Here is a 17,869-nt window from a genome sequence, read left to right on the forward strand (position 1 = left end):
AGTAGGCCCAAGTTTATGGGTGGGCTGAGAGCAACAGCTTAAAAAATGAAGCAGGGAGAATCTCTTTCCATAATAGTATTAGAATTCCAGACCTGATGGAAGGGAATAATTAAGTTGATTTTAATATTCTATTGCTAATCAGGCTGCTATTAAAAACAAGGTGTGCAGAACACTCAGGCTATTTGTAGCATTTCTTTAGCAGCACCTTTCTCCTTGCTGCCCCCCCCCCACAAATCCAGTTCCCCCCAAACAGAATCTTAAGCACCTGATTGAATTACCAGGGCTTTGTGAGAGCAGCTGATGGAGAATCTCACTGGGGAAAACAACCTGGGCACACCTGCATCCATTTTGAAATCAGCTGGTAGAGGTGGCTTCTCTTTACCTCTGAAATTAAAGCATAGTTTGGTGGCTTGCTGAATATGAGATGCACCATTAACAAACAAACAAAAGGTAAGGGCTTTCACTCCATAACCCTCTGTTGCCATTCTTTGTGGAAACTTGTAGCACCCTGTTCAATGACGCAATGGAAGATTCTGAAGTTCAGGCACCCTTTGTGACTAGTCCTTTAACTACACTCCCTGGACTCAAAAGCTTGCTTCCTATTTTGTGGCATTTTGGGTGGTAATAATAGATTTTGGAATTGCTCAAAATTGAAGAAGCAGTTAAACCCGTAGCCATGCATGCTAAGGTGACTTGCCTCTTCCTTTGCTTAGTGCAGGGATAGGCAAACTAAGGCCCGGGGGCCGGATGCGGCCCAATCGCCTTCTCAATCCGGCCTGCGGACGGTACGGAATCAGCGTGCTTTTACATGAGTAGAAGGTGTCCTTTTATTTAAAATGCATCTCTGGGTTATTTGTGGGGCGTGGGAATTCGTTCATTTATTCCCCCCCCCCAAATTTAGTCCAGCCCACCACATGGTCTGAGTACAGTAGACAAGCCCATGGCTGAAAAAGGTTGCTGACCCCTGGCTTAGCGTATGGGGTGGTTTCTCTCTGGTGAAAGCTTATTTATTGGGCGTCGAGCAGAGGGATGGGTAAATAGCACCAAGGAAATACCATTGTTCCTGCTGTGAAGTAAGTAGCAGCATTTCATTCCTGCTCCACTACACCACTGATAATCAGTCCCAAGTTTCTTCCACAGTGTAATAATAACAAAGAGTGACTTCAGAGATCACAGGAGATGCAAATTAATTTTTTTTCTGGTGTGAGCACTCTTGATCCTTTTGTATAAAGTTGCATTTTTAAATGCCTTAAGCCATGAGCTAACTGCTATTGGAAATAAGATGTAAAAGCGCTTTCTAACTGTGCATCCCAGTTTATGGCATTGCTAATAAGAATGCAGGAATAAGAGTCTTGATTCCTGCACTGCAGGGGGTTGCAGTCAATGAGCCTCAGGGTTGCTTCTAACTCTACAATTCTATGATTCTATTAGACCAGTTCTGCCCCCTTCAGTGTTAGCCTTTACTGAATTACATATTTAATTGCTGCAGCCTTATAATGTGCATTTCTTCAATGTGTCCATTAGAGGGCACCACATTAAAACATTGGGCTCGACTTAAAGTTTTGAGAGATGTTCCTGTAATAATCTGATTTATACTTATGGTAAACATCATCAATAAATGGTGTGTTTTAAGGGTTTGTTGTTTTTTAATCTTTTGAGGAATTTGTTGAGATAGGGCAGTTTGATGTGAAGATATGAGCAGGAACTAGCAAAAGGATTGACCAGTTGTATTGCTGCAGGAATGTTAAATGTTGGTATCCTAGCACTTTAACTATGACATCACCCCATTCCTTCAGAGGCCAGCATTATGAAGTCAGCAGCAAGGGCATTGCAACTTTCCAGTTTAAAGATTCTGGAAAGATTCCCAGTGGTGGTGTGAACTGAGCCACACAAAGCTGTTATTTAAGCACAGTGGACACCCAAAAGGAAAAGGGAAATAAAGGTGAGGGGAAATAGAAATGAGGATTATTCAAAAGGACTTGGTGAAGAAAAGAATTCAAGCAAGTCCATTAAGACCTAAGCAAGTTTAAGCTTTACTTTGTTGTTAACCTTGTTACACAGAGGAAAAAACACCAGCAACCCCAAACAGGAGTTTGTGTGTGTTAAAAAAAAAAAAAAAAAAAAAAAAGCAGATGGCAGAAATGACTAGGTTTGTCTGCCTAAGAATCTGGAATGTGTATTCTGAAATTAGAATTTAGCTCCTAATTTGAGGATTTCCTGAATGATAACTATGTCCATACCTGTCTGATGAGGTGATTTGAGGTGATTCAAAACTCAGCTTTGCTTCCTTTCAAAAATGGCAATTGATGCCCTTTCCCCATTTCTCATACTATTCTCTCTCTGAGAGCTGGTGGAAAAGAACTATCTCCATAGGCTTGCTTTGCTCAGTGGGGCAGAGCTGGGGAACCTGTGACCCACTGGATTTCGTTGGACTAAAGCTCCCATCATGCTTAGCCAATCCCCATGGTGGTTGGGACAGTTGACAAAGGCAGCCCAACAAGAACAGGAGGGCCAGAGTTTTCCTCTCTATGAGGGGGTAGAGTGTGGAATAATGCTAAAGAAAGAGACCGACTGATGTTACCAGAAAATCACAAGGTACACGTGTAGCTGAAGTGTAGTCCCTATGACAGGCTTTTACAATCACTTGCATATGAGGGCACTTTAATGGAAAACCAACTAAGGTTGGTTGCTGTTTTTTAAGTGTCTAGGAAGCCTCTGACTAGATAATATAAGCTGAGATTTTATGACAACTTGAGAATATTAAAGCCAGTCTCACAAGTTATCTTAGATTAGCTTTTTCTCAGGTATGGGGTTATGGTTGGGCACAGTACCTTGATTTACTGCAAAGGGTCATCATTCTGCAGCCCCTGTTGCCTTGTTCTTTATGAAATAACAGTCATCCAGGAGCACTTTTCTTTCAACAGTGATAGAATAAGGTTACCAGACATCCCCATTTCCCGGGGACAGTCCCTAGATTTACAAATCAGTCCCCATACAAAATCCATTGAAGTTGAAAAATGTCCCCGGATTCATTGAAAAAAAATCTGGTAACCGTATGATAGAAATATCTTGCGAAACTATTATCAATACAATAACAGGCAAGTAAAGTGGATTGTTTATTTATTTGTTTATCTCCCACCTTATTTTCCAGGGCAGCAAACAAAGCTGAAAACATACAATATTTAAAAGCAACATATCTCACCTACTTTTGCTAACAGTCATAAGACGCCCAAGATTACTATATAAGAATAACAACAGCAGCAGTCAAAACTGGAGCAGAATTGAGCGAGCCATAAAACAAAAGATTATACCCAAAACCTTTTTTGAAAGAGCTATGTTTTTGCCCCCTCCCCTGCCCATACAACAACACTACATTAGTATTAAGCAATTTTCATGCAAAACAAAAAACGAATGCACATGAATTTTGACAGGCAGTGGGAACATCCTAATTCCTGTACCATATACCCTGGAGTCTAGGTGCTTGTTAACATAAATACTTGAGGCATATGATGGTACTAATACACACGGATGCTTCCACCCCTGTTGGAAGACAGTCCTTCTAACAAATAAAATTTCATCCAGATTAATCAGCACTGTGAGGGATTCTGATGCTTAAGTGCTTTCCCATTGATCTTTGGCTTTATCTTGGCCTCACGCCAGTTTTCTTGTAAGTGGTACACTGGAGTGGCTTTGTGATGGAGGACAGAGATATGCAAGGGGAATTTATTTTAACAAGCTGCTGTGAGGATAAACATTATTAATCTCAATTAATAGTAAAACAAACCAAGGGACTGCTGACTACATGTTGGTCACCAAACGAAGGCTAAAGGCATGTGTGAGTGAGTTTGTGTGGTATTAAACTAGAGAGAGAGAGAGGTAGATTGATCTTACGCTTTTGTTCTTAACGCTTATTCCCTACTGGAATAAGCTGCCTAAGGATGTTGTGGATTCTCCAAAAGCTGTTGCAAAACTGGTCAGGTTTCATAGAAACAAATGTTAAAAACAGTGATTTCTTCATAATGGCAGAAATGCGACTAAATACCCAGTGTCTATAGTTATTTTACACTTCAGAAGCTTTTACCTAGGTGCAATTAACATGTTTGTTTAATTAATTAATGAATACCCTGTGTTGAAAGGATATAGTTATGGATGAGTGTGCAGGTGGTATGAAAGTTGGGAAAACTAATTAAAAATACATTGAACAAAATGGTGCATATTTTGTTTAATAAGAACAAAGTACTGCATACTGCATCCTTAATTCTTAGCTAAGCAAGTGAGAATGAAAGTTCAAATGTATGTCTTCCATGTTTTAGTGAAACCATATTTTTCCTTTGTTAGGTCTCCCGCATCCTGCAGAAAGAGTTGTGTAGGACACAGGAATTTATGGTACAGCGTTATTGGCTGATAGAGTTGCCAGGTTCTCATCTGGAGATGATGATGACTGTAAAATAGGTTCTCTTCCTTTTTGCTTCATTTATGCTGCAATGTTATGCACACTTACTAAGAAGTAAATTTCATTGAAATCCATGGGATTTACCTCTGAGTAAACATGCTCAGGGGGTCTGCTGTTAAATTCCCTTGCATTTGCATCCAAATAAAGTACTGATTGCAGTGTTGCTTTAGGCCAGGGTGAGGACTCTGGGCTTCCAGATATTGCTGGACTAAATTTCCATAATCCCCAGTACAATTGCCCATGTGGACTGGAGCTAATGGGAGCTGTGGCCCAACAACCTGTGGAGGGGCACCAGGTTCCCTATCCCCAGCTGAGGCCATTTCAGAAAGTACAAGGTACTCTGATTGGCTTCTCTCACCTCTCCAGATCTCAAGAGTAGGCCATCTGTCTCCTATTCAGACATCAGGTAGACTGAACACAAAAACTGGGGCCTAGTTTTTTTGTAAATCCCCAGAGCCCCACCTTGATTTTGTGTGTGTGTGTGTGTGTGTGTGTGCGCACGTGCACTCCTTGGACCAATTAAAATTAGAGATGCCATTAATTACGGTACATCCTATGTATGAGCTGGGAAAAACATTTCTCCCTAACACCAAACTTGCTAGCACTGAAATTTGAAATTCCAGAATGGATAGCAGTTCTACTTGACATAGGGAGTGTCTCCAGTTTTCTCCAGTTGTTGTGTAGGCGACAGGCAGGGTTAAACACATAACAGTCCTTAGGGCTGTCTGCCAGAATTTAAAGCTGTCCTTTTAAAACTGAAGCTGGTACAAATGTTACAGTTCAAGGACAATTCAAGTCAAGTTTATTGCATTGCTTATACTTTGTAAAATCATCTAGGGCATTAAGAGATGATGCAGCCACAGTGCCTCATACTACACCACACCACAAGGCTCTTTTCCCACCCTTCTTTCCAACCTGTTACAATGCAGATGTGCAGTGGCCTTTACATGGTCCCCCAAGCAATGCAATTGCTGCTTCCTCCATTTTTATCCATGTGTTATTGGAGGCTGTGCAAAGTTCTGACCAAAGGCTTTCCTAACACTTTATAACATGCCATACAAGTGGTACCAGACCCTTGGTAGGAATGTAATTTGCAAATGCTCTTAAAAAAACCACTTGGATCACAAGTCCTTCCAATGGCCCCAAACTGGTACAAAAGCAACTCATAGAGGTAATAGCAATTACACTACTTGGTGCCAATGGATGCTAACAGAACTAAATCTCTGCAACTACAGAGGTTATAGAGATATGACTTGCTGTATATTAAATTATACTGTTCTGCACTGAGTGCTGTTGCTGCTGAAGAAAGGGTGATGTGTTTCAGCTGCTGCCAAGGACACAGATGAGATGTTTATAAGAGAATCCAATTAATCTGAAAGTCAGTGATGTGCTAGCACTAAATCTGAATTCACTTTAAAATGTAACTAAGCATTCCCACAGCACTCCTTCCTACAGGGGTGTGTCTGCGACCTTCACTGGACAGCTTTCAGGGAATGCTAAAGATGCACTTATTTACACCCCAGCTTTTTGACACCTGAGGTGCATTTTTTTCAGGACCCACCCTCTTTGGTTTCAGCTGTGCTTAATACTAAATTTTTAAAGTCACAGGCCCACAGACCTTTTAATGGAAACAGACTGTTCAGACGGAGGTGCTGGAATATTCCGGGGGCGGCCAATCACCCCTCCATGGCTCTGTATATTACTTTATTTGGCCTGTAGTGAAGCAGCACGTCCCTAGTGAGTTTACAACTTGCATGAAAGATACAAACAGCTGCCTCATACACTATGTGGAGCTGAGTGAACACTGTTAATCTATAATATATGAAGGAACCATGTAGATACAGACTCTTATTATTTGTTGCAGGCTTCAAGGGGTAGTGACTAGTTGCCATCCTGTGTGTCACAGGCAAGTCCCTTAGTGGAGGGTACAGGTAACCTGCAATTTATGTGGGGATTACATTCCAGGGATAGTGCATAAAGCCAAAATTGCGTGTAGTCAAAACAACCCTCTGAAAAACAGAAAATGCCACACAAAAACTGGTGCATGACGACTGTGTGGTATAGTTGTTGTTGTTGTTGTTGTTGTTGTTGTTGTTGTTGTTGTTGTTGTTGTTGTTGTCGTCGTCGTCGTCATCCTCTTCCAAGCATGGTATTGCTCCAGGAGATGATCAGACAGGCTTTGGAAATCGATAGAGATTTGCAGATGACATGGTTAGCCTTGGTTAAGCTTCAGAAGTTGATTGTGTGAACTGATTTGCTGCTGGTTGTTTTTGTTCTGAGAAACATGGTGATTGGCAACTGCCACTTGTCTCACAGCTGGAGCATTTCTGGATAAGGTCTCAAAGTGTCTGTAAAGCCGCTTGCGATTTTGAGGCTCTATTCAATAGAAGGATGAAAGTCAGCAATCAATTCATTCATGTGTTTTCATGTGCTTGGGAGAGCAAATTGATGCAGATTCCAGCTTGCTGGCATATCCTGTCCATCATCCTCATCTTTGACTTCTGTACATGATCTTAGCTGATCTTCTTTGTCTGCCAGTGCAGCAGCATCAGTTGTGTGCACATTTTCCGGGTCAAAGTGGATCTTAAAGTTTTGAAGTCAACTGGGGCTGGCTTTGAACACCTTCCCAGGCTGCCCATCCTCAGCAAAAGGCTGGGAGAGTACCTAGAGGCTGAGAGCCTTCTGTCACAAAGTGAAGCCATCAGTAGGTATGCATTTACAGTTCATATCTTCAAGCAGGAAGTTTATCGCCTTCTCAGTCTTCACCAAAATCTTGTCCGGCTCCTGGCTCATTCCCTTCAGTTATTTGAGCACTTGTTGCCACAGCCTCACAGATTCCCCCCCCCCAACCTTGATGACATAGCTGCTAGATTCACTGCAGCCTAAATTGCCTGCCAAGGTGCAGACAGACATGCCACACTCTCAAGCAGTTCAGCACAGCCAAGACTCAGCTAGACTGGGTAAAGAAAAAGCGATTTATATGCGTTGTATGTGCGGTATAACATTGTGCCACCAGATGGCGACGCGGAGCTCCGTTTTTTCTCTACCTGTTTTCCCCGTTTAAATTTATGCCGCTTTAAACTGAAACGCTTCTTTTGATGCGTCTAGATCCAGCGTTGGAACCAGTCGTTGTCCTCTTGTATTGCACAGCAGCTGAGGAAGCTGGCTTATGTTTCGGGGCCATGCTTTTTAATCTCCCAAGGCCTCACGCACCCTCTCCCTACAGATCCCAACACGATCCCCTAGGTGAGTGCACAATGGCGGGTGGGATTGCTGAATCCACCCCTCAAGACCCACGCGCCCCCTTTATGGGGGCGGGACAAGCGTGTAAAGTTGAAGCCGGGGGGGGGACAGGAGAGGGGGCGAAGTTTTGCAAGGGGATATTTACTCCATAGGAGAGACTGAGGGAGAGTTGTGGAAAAGGAGCTCAAAGTGCTTTATGCGACGACGGCTCGAAAGGCGACCTTCGGCCTCCCTCGGAAACCAATTGCGCCGCCTCCTGTCGCGACAAGGAGCGTTTCAAAGTGTGGCAATTCCAGATTCAGACGAGGATTAATCGGTGCCTTTTCCTCTTCTGAGAAAAAGGCGACGCCTGCGTTTGACCTCGGCTGCTTTCGAGCTCTCTTCCTTCACTTCACAAAGGGAGAGAGAGAGAGGCGGGCGAGTTGGGGGGTCAAATGGAGGTTAAAATGGTCCTTGGGATTGTGTGGAAAAGACTCGCTCCTCATATTAATCTAATCCCTCTATTTCCCCCTTGCTGTTCTTGGTTATGGGTGACGTGAAAGAAAGGCAAGGCTCGTGCGCGGGTTGGTTGTGTTACTGGCAGTGGGCAGGAGCGTGTGGCTTTGCCGCCCAGCTCCAACTTCCCACCGGTCTTTCGGCCACAGCTGAAAAGTTGCGCCTTTGCTTCCACCCCCCTCCGCCCCCCCCCCCCCATTCTCAGCGGCGCAAGCGAAAGGCATGGCGCGGAGAGGCGCTTCTGCGTGTTTGGCCTGAAAGCGCTGGCGAGCCGCACGGTGGTCGTGGCCCTTTAAGAAGCCCGGGGAGCGGGGCTGGATCAGAGAGCGCCATAACCACACCGCCTGCGCCTGAGTGGGATAGGCTGCTTTGGCAGGGATGGGCTGGGAGGAGCCCTCCTGCATCTGCAAACTCTGGCCAGGGAAAGAGCGAAGGGGGTAGAGCTGGGGGGGAGGAGGAGGAGGAGGAAGAGGAAGCAGAAGCAAGAAGGGGAAAGGGGGGGGGACACAGGCAGGCGCGGAGGGTGCTGTGGGGCTCAGGCTCGCCTATCCCTTAGCAGCGTAATCTCTGCAACAGCTGTGTTTAAAAGTTTCTGCGCTTTGGGTCTGGAGCGTTGGCTGCGCCGACCCTCCCGGAGGAGGGGTTTCTTTCGTCTTATCTTCCCCTCTACCCGTCTCCAAGATTTACACTCCTTCCCTCCCCCCTCCCGCTTTATTTTGTTACTTGCTTCTGGGGTTCGGGTTGCAGAGGACCAGCGCTATGCCCCGGAAGAGTATCTTGGAGGTGAAGGTGCTGGACGTGCAGAAGCGGCGAATTCCCAACAAACACTATGTGAGTGAGCATGGCATGTGTGTTTGTGTGTAAGTGTAACCCGCGGTCGGGTGGGGAGAATTGCTGAGAGCGCCTTGAAATCCTCTATCCCAGTGTTTCTCAACCTTGGGTCCCCAGATGTTGTGGGACTACAGCCGTTCATTTTCCTCACATGCTGGGACAGATCTGCTGCCCTTGATACAGCTGCTTTGCTGGGATTTCGCACGGGCATCTTCCCCCTGCGTGTGTTTTTTTTTGGGGGGGGGGCGTTGGCTGCAGCTCCCTAGCTAGCAGAGAGGCGATGGGGTCGCCTCCCCGCAGCCGCTTCTGTGCGGTCTCTTCCATTCCCTCCTGGATCCACTGTGAGTGCATGTTGTAGCTGGAATAGTCTGTCTGTGCACACACTGCAACTTCCTAGCAAGCCAGGCAGGAAGTTCTTGCCGCCTGGCTCTTTCTTTTCTTTCACCAGCGTTGACATTACAAAGGCAGGATTGTGCATGTTGACCAGCCCCTCACTTTAAATCTCTGGCCAGTGCTCTGGACGGGTCCCATCGTGGGATGGGCAGGCATAAGTCTCCCTTGGCGTTTGCTTTTAATGGTTTGCTTGGAAATTTAAACTGCTGGAGGGGATCTGGAGAGCAGCTGCTCTCCTGGCAGAGAAATCTACATGGGTTTCTTCTTTCTCAGAAAGGAAAGTAGTGGCTTTCCTGCCAGATTTGTGTTCAGCAGCCTAGAAGTGCATCTGTAGGGTGTGTGAGAAGTTTGCTCAGATTTCGATCTACCCCAGGCGAGAAGACCTCTGGTACTCCCTGCTTTTGTGCCCGCTGTGCTTTACAGGCATTGTAAGGCTGTGGGAACCTGGCTGCAATGTGTCAGAACTGTCAGATTCTGTTTGGAGTGTGTATCCGTTGGGGCTGGTGACTGGCAGGTTGGGTGCTGCAGCTTGTCATTTCCACTAAACTGGGGTATGCCTGCTGAATAGCAAACACCTCCCCTTCTTGCAGGGTCTGTTCTCCCACTTTTAATATCCTGCCTGTTCTGTGCTGAATCCTTAACACAAATATTTCGTGCATTATAGATTGCGAAGGAACACAGTCTCTACCCAAAGAGTTGACTGGCAACTCTGTTAAAGAATCTATGGCAATGTTTAATTCATTCACAATACACACACATACGCATAAACATATTAGGAGCCGGAGGGATGAGACTGTGCAAATAGAAACAGCAGAGATGGAAGGTTGTGCTTCACATATGGGAACCTGATTGTTTCTGAGAATAATGAAAAAGGGAGTTAAGTAGGAGGCAGCCAGGAGGATGCAGAGGAGAACAAGGAGTGAATGGTAGCATAGGATGAAACATGAGTAGAAAATGCAGGTCTTTTAATTCCATATCCTCTTATACTGTACAAATTGGTGCAGCAATCTTTAATTGTACCTACCTCTAATGATGTAATGATCCCTTCCCTGCCATTTTGAGATAAAAAAACTATGATACTGTGATAGTTTTCATTTATTTATACTGTTCTCAGCAACAATTGTCACTAGTATAGGCTTTGCTTTAGAATGTCATAACAATCTGACCTTTTATTTTATTGCATTTATATCCCACTTTTCTCCAAAGGAGCTTAAGGTGGTGTACAGGGTTCCCCATTTTTATCACCACAATGTAATTGTGAGTTAGGCTAGGCAGGCAGAGAGAGAGATGGGCTTGGCAGAGGCCACTCAATCAGCTACTGAGAAAGAATTTGAACCTGGTCTCTGAGCTCCAACTTGGTTCTCTCCAGATGTTGTTTGACTCCCAACTCCCATTAGTGCTAGCCAGCACAGCCAGTAGTCAGGAGTGATGGGGATTTACAGTCCAAAAACCTTTGGAGGGCACCAGGTTGGGGAGGGCTGCGCTAACCACTGCATCACAGTGACAATCTACCGAATTTTGATAGTGGAGAAGGCAACACAGGGAAGCGGGTGGGGAGAGGAAGATCAACAAAGGAAACAAGTGGTGGGGATGATCTACAGTACAATCCTATGCCAATAAACTCTATTGTGTCCAGTAGAGTTTACTCCTTGTTAAATATGTTTAGGATTTCAGCCAAAATGCAGTTGCAGACATGTGCTTTAGAACTGGCTTTAGAACTCTAGTTGGAGATGAGATTCTACTTACTTAAAAATATTGATGATTAAAGGTAAAGGTACCCCTGCCCGTATGGGCCAGTCTTGCCAGACTCTAGGGTTGTGCGCTCATCTCATTCTATAGGCCGGGAGCCAGCGCTGTCTGTAGACACTTCCGGGTCACGTGGCCAGCGTGACAAGCTGCATCTGGCGAGCCAGCGCAGCACACGGAACGCCGTTTACCTTCCCGCTGGTAAGCGGTCCCTATTTATCTACTTGCACCCGGAGGTGCTTCCGAAGGTTGGCAGGCGCTGGGACCGAACGACGGGAGCGCACTCCGCCGTGGGAATTTGAACCGCCGACCATGCAATCGGCAAGTTCTAGGCGCTGAGGTTTTACCCACAGCGCCACCCGCATCCCTATTGATGATTATTATTAATTAATTAATTAGATTTGTATACCACCCTTCCTCACAAGATCTCAGGGTGGTTCACAGGATAAAAATACAAGGTATAAACACCGGGAAATAATTAAAACAAATACAACAAAGGAATACCCCCTTCCACAAACACATTTAAAAGCCTCTTCTACTAGATTGCTGCTGCTTTTTATAATGCTTGCTTTTTAAAATACCTTGCTTATAACATGACATTACGTTATGTATCTTATTAGACTGGGACAGAGTTAGGTCTTGCTTTTACTCTTCACTATGGATAATTTGTTTTGTTTCTTAAAACGGAATGCTGCCTTTGCACCAAATGATGCTATAGTGCTGGCCACATTCATCCTTTGAAATACATTCCTGAGTTGACTGGAATAGGTTTTTTTAATCTTTAGAAGGATCTGCCAGTGACTACAGATAGAGACGTTCTTAGCTGTGTTCTAGTTCTGTCTGGGACATCATAGTATGGAGAAAATGCATAATCAAAGGGGAGAAAGATGGTAGGCTCTTACACATAAGAGAAAAAGTGAGTCATTTGGGAAAAGACAATCCTTTAAATCAGAAGGAAAATCAACGAGAAATTGTTGCCTGTAATGAAGGATAGGCGAAGTGAATCAGTTTGGCATAGCTCTTCAGTTCAGATAGACATACGATTTGATTATCATACCCCAGAAGTTTTCAACCTTTTTGAGTCCACGGCTCCCTTAACCAATTACATTCTTTCTGTGGCACCCCTGTGGGGCTCAGGAGCCCAGTTATGTCACCCCTTGCCTGCAGAGCTGACAGCCTCTCACCCTTTTTTGAACACCCTCCCTTGTGGAGTGTTCTCTCCCCTTTCCTTGGGAGTCTTCAGGGCAGCCGTCCCTTGTCTCTGAGCTGACCCCCGCCCCAAAGAGAGGTGTCTTCCAGAGGCACCATTCACCTACGGAGCTTATAGCCAGGGCTGCTGCAACAAACAGCTGTGCAAGCCTTTGGGAGGCAGAGACAAGAGAGGGCATCATAGCAGGGAGGGAAGGAAAGAGGGATGGAGGCTAGTGTGGCCCATGGCACCCTTGATCATCATTCAAGGCACCCCAGGGTGCCACAGCACACTGGTTGAAAAACGCTGTCATGCCCTAACGACTTGTTGTTGTTTAAATGAGGCAGTCCTGCTTTCTAGCTGACTGTAGGGTTGGGCAGTTGTTTGTATCTTGCTCAGTTCAAATGCCATGGTTGCTACTGCAGAAACCAGCTCTGTAATTTGCACTCCCTCCTTCCTTTGAGTAGATTAATTCCTTGGTCCCCTTTCCCAGCTCTGAAAATTTTGGAGGTGGAGGAGGAAAAGGGGCTTGTACCTAACCTCCCAGTAAGATGCAGTGTGAGGTCTGGAACTTGTGTTTCAATCCCCTATGGGAGTAAGCACCAGTGAACACAATGGGACTCCTGTGCGAAAATGCACCGGATTGTTCTTAAGGGGAAGGTCCTGACAACCAATCTTTGCTTGACTACCAAGGCCCAAACCAAATTTGTGGGTCTCCACTGAGTGCATTTGCTGTGTGTAACCTGCATACTTGGGATTGTGTGTTATGAAAAATCAGCTTGCACACAAACTGCCCTCTTGGATCAGACCAAAATATCCATCTAGTCAAGCATTTGGTTTCCATCTGCTCCAGCGTGGTTAATTGTGATTTTGGATTTTAGAAGCAACTATTAAGATGGGAAATACACTTCATGCTAGCCAATGTGTGTATTCAAACAGCACTTGCGATGGGAAAATTGGGGTGGGAATAGGAATTCTGCCCTGTAAATTTCTTCCTCACTTTTTTTTTAATTATAAAAAAAATCTTAATCAGTGTTGATTCCAATTGGGCAGCACTGCTGGGGGGGGGGCAATGTACTAAAAGTGTGTGTGTGTGTGTGTGGAGAGAGAGAGAGAGAGAGAACCATTTGCAGAGGAGAACTGATGTACGCGGAAAGGGTTAAGCATATTTCTGTGCTGGTTCTCACCTGCAAATACCTCCCCCCCCCCTATTAGTATTACAAGGCAAATAAGGATAATGATGATATGGTGGCTCTAGAGCCTATATTTATATAGCATGTAGATCTGTCCAAAGATTTCTGCTGGCCATATATATCCAATGAGTTCCTTCAGACAAGTTCAGCTCTTTGACTGCATACCTGGGACTGTTAGCACGGAGCAAGAATATATTGTGTGAACTAGGCCTGAGGCTCATTGTTATTTACACAGATCTTTTTTCTGTCTTGCCCTTCCTCCAGCTATTTATGATGGAAAAAATACTGACTTCTCCCTTTTGGAGTAGCATGAAAATGGTTGGTGATGTCATAATTCCTCTTCAAATTACAGTACTGCTCTAAGTGAAGGATTAAAGGCTGCCTTCCCTCTTGGCAACTGTGAGCCTTCCTCTTCTTCCAGCAATGGAAAATATCCACCACAAATATGTTTGCTCTCATTTGATTCCTTGGATGATTCTTTTAACAGTTAAAAGTTTTTGGCCCTTGAAAAGAGAATGAACTTATGATTCTGTAATTCAGCTCTGACAACCTTTGCAGGAATATATTGTGTTGTGCTTGATTTGAAATTGGCTGCTGCTGACCTTTACACACCAAGACTAGACCTTTGTTCATTATCTTCTACCTGAGCTAGGAGTCTTTCACCCTATTTTTAAATGTTCACATATGCTTTCCACTCGTCCCAGTGGATGAAAATACAGGATGAGATTTCCTTTGGAATCCGTAGTTTTTCAGCTTGCCATGTATTTCCATCTTTTGAAGGGCAGGTGTGAAAATAAAGGGCAATTTTAGGAGTCTTCTTTTGTCTCTGGAATCCTATGGTGTTTTGTTTCTGAGACTTTGAAACCTTCACACCCACACCCACCCCACACACATTTAAATTGATGTGATTATACCATCTACCTACAGATAGAAGACATCTCCAAACATATTCTTATCTAAGAGGCTTTGTCTGTGAATTAAGAGGTCACCTGCAATGAGATCTTCCTACTTTGGTACATGCACTGTTTATTCACTGGTGACATTCCAGTGATTCCAGAGCACAATAATTAGAATTGTTCAGAGAAAGCTTGGAATGGGAAAGAATCGCAAGGCCATTCTCTCTCTCTCTCTCTCTCTCTCTCTCTCTCTCTCTCTCCCTCTCTCTCCCCCCCCCTTCGATCATGGACAGTTGTACATGCATACGGTGACCACATGGAGGATGATAGACCAGTTTGTACACACAGGCAGCCTGTAACCATCTCTGCCCAGTTGGACAATGTAGTTGCACTAACCTTTCGGCCATGAAGCTCACTGTGTGGCCATTGCCAGGCACACTGTCTCTCAGCCAAAACTACCACACTGGGGAGTTGCTTGGCTAAAAAGCGGAAGAAGGACAAATGTTGTAAGCTGCTGCCTTCAATTCGTTGGAGGAATAAACACATTTTAAAGAAAATCATGTCTCTGTTTCTGAAACCCTGTGAACTAGATTAACGTTGAAGTGAAAGAGAACAGTGTTTGCCCCTGAATCTGTACATAAGAACAAGACAGATTCCCAAAGACAGTTAATTATATACACTCCAAACCTATTTTTACACAATAAGTGGAGAGGCTGAGTCATCTTGCTGTTGGCTACCTACAAGGCTCTTTCTGTGAGGTTGGAGCCAACCGTAAATAGGCCTGTTAGGCCTCCTCAACTACTTTGAGCACAGACCTGTCTTTCTCTTCCCTGAAGGCAGTTTCTTACTATTCATGAGTTTGGAAAACTCCCTACTTTCAGAGTGTCATAGTCTGACCTAGAAATGACCTGTGCATTCCCCCCACCCCGCCCGCCCCTAGACAGACAGACAATTGCACTTAACTTAATTCTATGGAAAGTTGTATTTTCAGCTGTGGGGCACTAATGGGGAGACTGGTTCTCTGAGAAAAGGCTGAGGAAAGTGTGGCCTTGAGTAACTTCTGCTACTCATTTATTGAGTGCTCAGAAGATCTGATGTTTAAGAATCTGCTTCTGCCCTCACTTATCTCTGTGGCGGCTGTAACAGAGTGCAGAGTTGCATGTAACTTTTGTTTCTTCCTCCTCCCCACATCCCCTCAGCTTTGGAGAAACCTGCTTCAAATGAGCTTGTTGCATCTAGTTAGTGGAGTTATGATATCCAATCTGTGTTTCATAATGAACTTAACCTTTTCTCTCATCTCATGGTTGATGAATGGGTCAACACCTGTTTGGGCAATGGGTCAGCTTTGTGTTTAGGGATTTGAACTTTTGCCTTGGGTTGCCTAACAGTCTGAAGACAGATATTGATTGAGTCTGGGAGGAGTGTAAGTGTGGTGGAGGAGGAGGAGGAGGAGGAGGAGGAGGAGGAGGAAGGCAAAAGTGAACTATTTAGTACAGGTGTGGGAAACCTTTGGTCCTCTAGATGTTGCCAAATGACAACTCTTATAATCCCTGGCCATTGGCCGTGCTTGCCAGCGCTGATGGCAGTTTTAGTTTAGAAACATCTGGAGAGCCAAAGGTTCCTCACTCCTGAATTAGTATCATGGCTCCAACTGATCTAGATTAATCCCTGGATTTCTCAGTGGCAACCTCAAAAAGAGGACTATTGCACTTGTTTGCAGTGTGCATGCAACTGCTGAGACTTGAAGGGAAAGGGTGTGTGTTAAGAGTACAAGGCCTGTTATCCTATGTCTGTGCCCTTAATCCTCTCAAACACAGTAAATAAAGCACACAACACTTTCTTCTTTACAAAAATATCAGTAAGCTGGTTCCTTTTCTATAGGAACCCTTACATGGGGCCAGGGTTCAGGAATACTGTTAAAAGAAGTATAGATACCACAACATACTGCTCCACAACTTACAAAATGGAGGTGCTAATCTGGCTCTGAATTTAGAGATGAGCTAGGAGCCAGTGCAAAGTGACATATGTTGGTGTGATTGGACTAGAAGATTGGCAATGCTAGACTTCCAGTGTTATTGGGAATTGTTAAGAACATTTTTCTCTTCTACAGCTGACAAAGGGTTACATCTTTTTGTAGTTGTTAACAGTTTTTCTTCTAATAATGCTAGCAAGTAGATGAATGCATTGGAAATAAGCTCTTGATGGATGTCTTAGTAATGGAGTTTGCTAGTGATGCCAGACCAGTAATGAATGATGGATGAGAAAAGTAAGTGATTGAAATCTTTATTTTTAAAATATGAGGACAGATAAAGCACTCCTTTGGTAAGATTATGCATGCACTTCTCCAAGCTGCAGCTTTTTAGTTGGGGGCAGTGACTGGTCAGCACAACATTGCTGATTCTATTACATTGAAATACATTGGTATTTCCTGCAACGTACAACCAAACCACTGCACTATATGAATTACAAGTGGCTGGACTTGTGTGTTAGCACTCATCTGAAGGCATATTGGCTCATGAATTGGTGCATGTGCAGAAATTGCTTACATGATATCCTCTTTTGTTTAGGTCGATGACTGTAAGGTGAGTTGAAGACACCCCCCAATAGGTGCTTTGTAATGTCGACTTTGGGTGATTTAGGCAGTTGTTCAATGCTGAGCCATGCCAGGCATCGGATTATCATTTGGTAGTATAGGAAGGTATGAGATGTGGCCTGGTGCCTTATCTAACAGTACTGGCATTGTGTAAACTTACATCTGGTCCTGAAACATGCCGCAAAGCTGCTACCATGAAAATTCAGAAATGTGAGTACAGATGGAGCATTACTCTTCTGGCTTTCCTATCTCTAAATAGGCAGAAAATGGAGGGGTTGTATTCCAAATGAAACATGGGATCCCTGATCCACAATTTCCATGGCTTGCCCTGCATTTATCCCCCAGTCACTGATAAAGTCAAATTTTATTTTCTAAACCCACTTGTGCACACTTAAAATGTACTTGTTTTGCAGGATGTGGTTGCCAATAAACTGAAAGTATTTGAAGAAGAAAACAATACCCCCTCAATGTAAACTTTGGTTAGACTCTAGTCCTGTTGGACTCCTGTGGTGTGTCTTCCTCTTACCGCCTGGTTTGTCTCAAGACCACCAGCTCTGCTCTTGCTAGAAGGTTCTGGCACTTGGTTCCCCTGTTGATAATGCTAAGTGATGCCACATCTGATGAACTTGGTAAATTCCCCCTGACTTCTGGTGCAAGTTCATATTGAAAGAATCATGTGGCTTCAAGAGTGGAGATGGGGGTTGTGACTCACTGGGTTTTATTTCTCCCTATTCAGTTGCTTTGAGGGGTTTTTTCCCCTCTCTCTGACAGCTCTGTTACAGTTGGACAGATACCATTTGCATTTCTCTAGCAGCTTGTCACTCTTGGCAGTTTTCC

The 17,869-nt window shown here is 44.4% G+C and overlaps 1 protein-coding gene across 4 annotated transcripts in view; it reads left to right on the plus strand.

The window, feature by feature from the left end:
- The first annotated feature begins 7,680 nt into the window (after positions 1–7,680).
- Positions 7,681–17,869, plus strand: part of SH3PXD2B (SH3 and PX domains 2B) — a 104,043-nt gene continuing 93,854 nt past the window's right edge. The window contains exon 1 of one of the 4 annotated variants that reach the window (XM_081852051.1): positions 7,681–7,699. Coding sequence is in view for 3 of the 4 variants with exons in the window: in XM_081852048.1 (XP_081708174.1) it covers positions 8,951–9,022 (72 nt within the window). In the remaining variant the exon portion in view is untranslated. Of the gene's footprint in view, positions 7,700–8,417; positions 9,023–17,869 lie in introns of those variants that run through there. The other 3 variants (XM_081852048.1, XM_081852050.1, XM_081852049.1) reach the window with 3 other exon arrangements.

The sequence above is a fragment of the Podarcis erhardii genome (assembly GCF_964252035.2).
Source record: "Podarcis erhardii genome assembly, chromosome: 2".
Classification (NCBI taxonomy): Eukaryota; Metazoa; Chordata; class Lepidosauria; order Squamata; family Lacertidae; genus Podarcis; species Podarcis erhardii.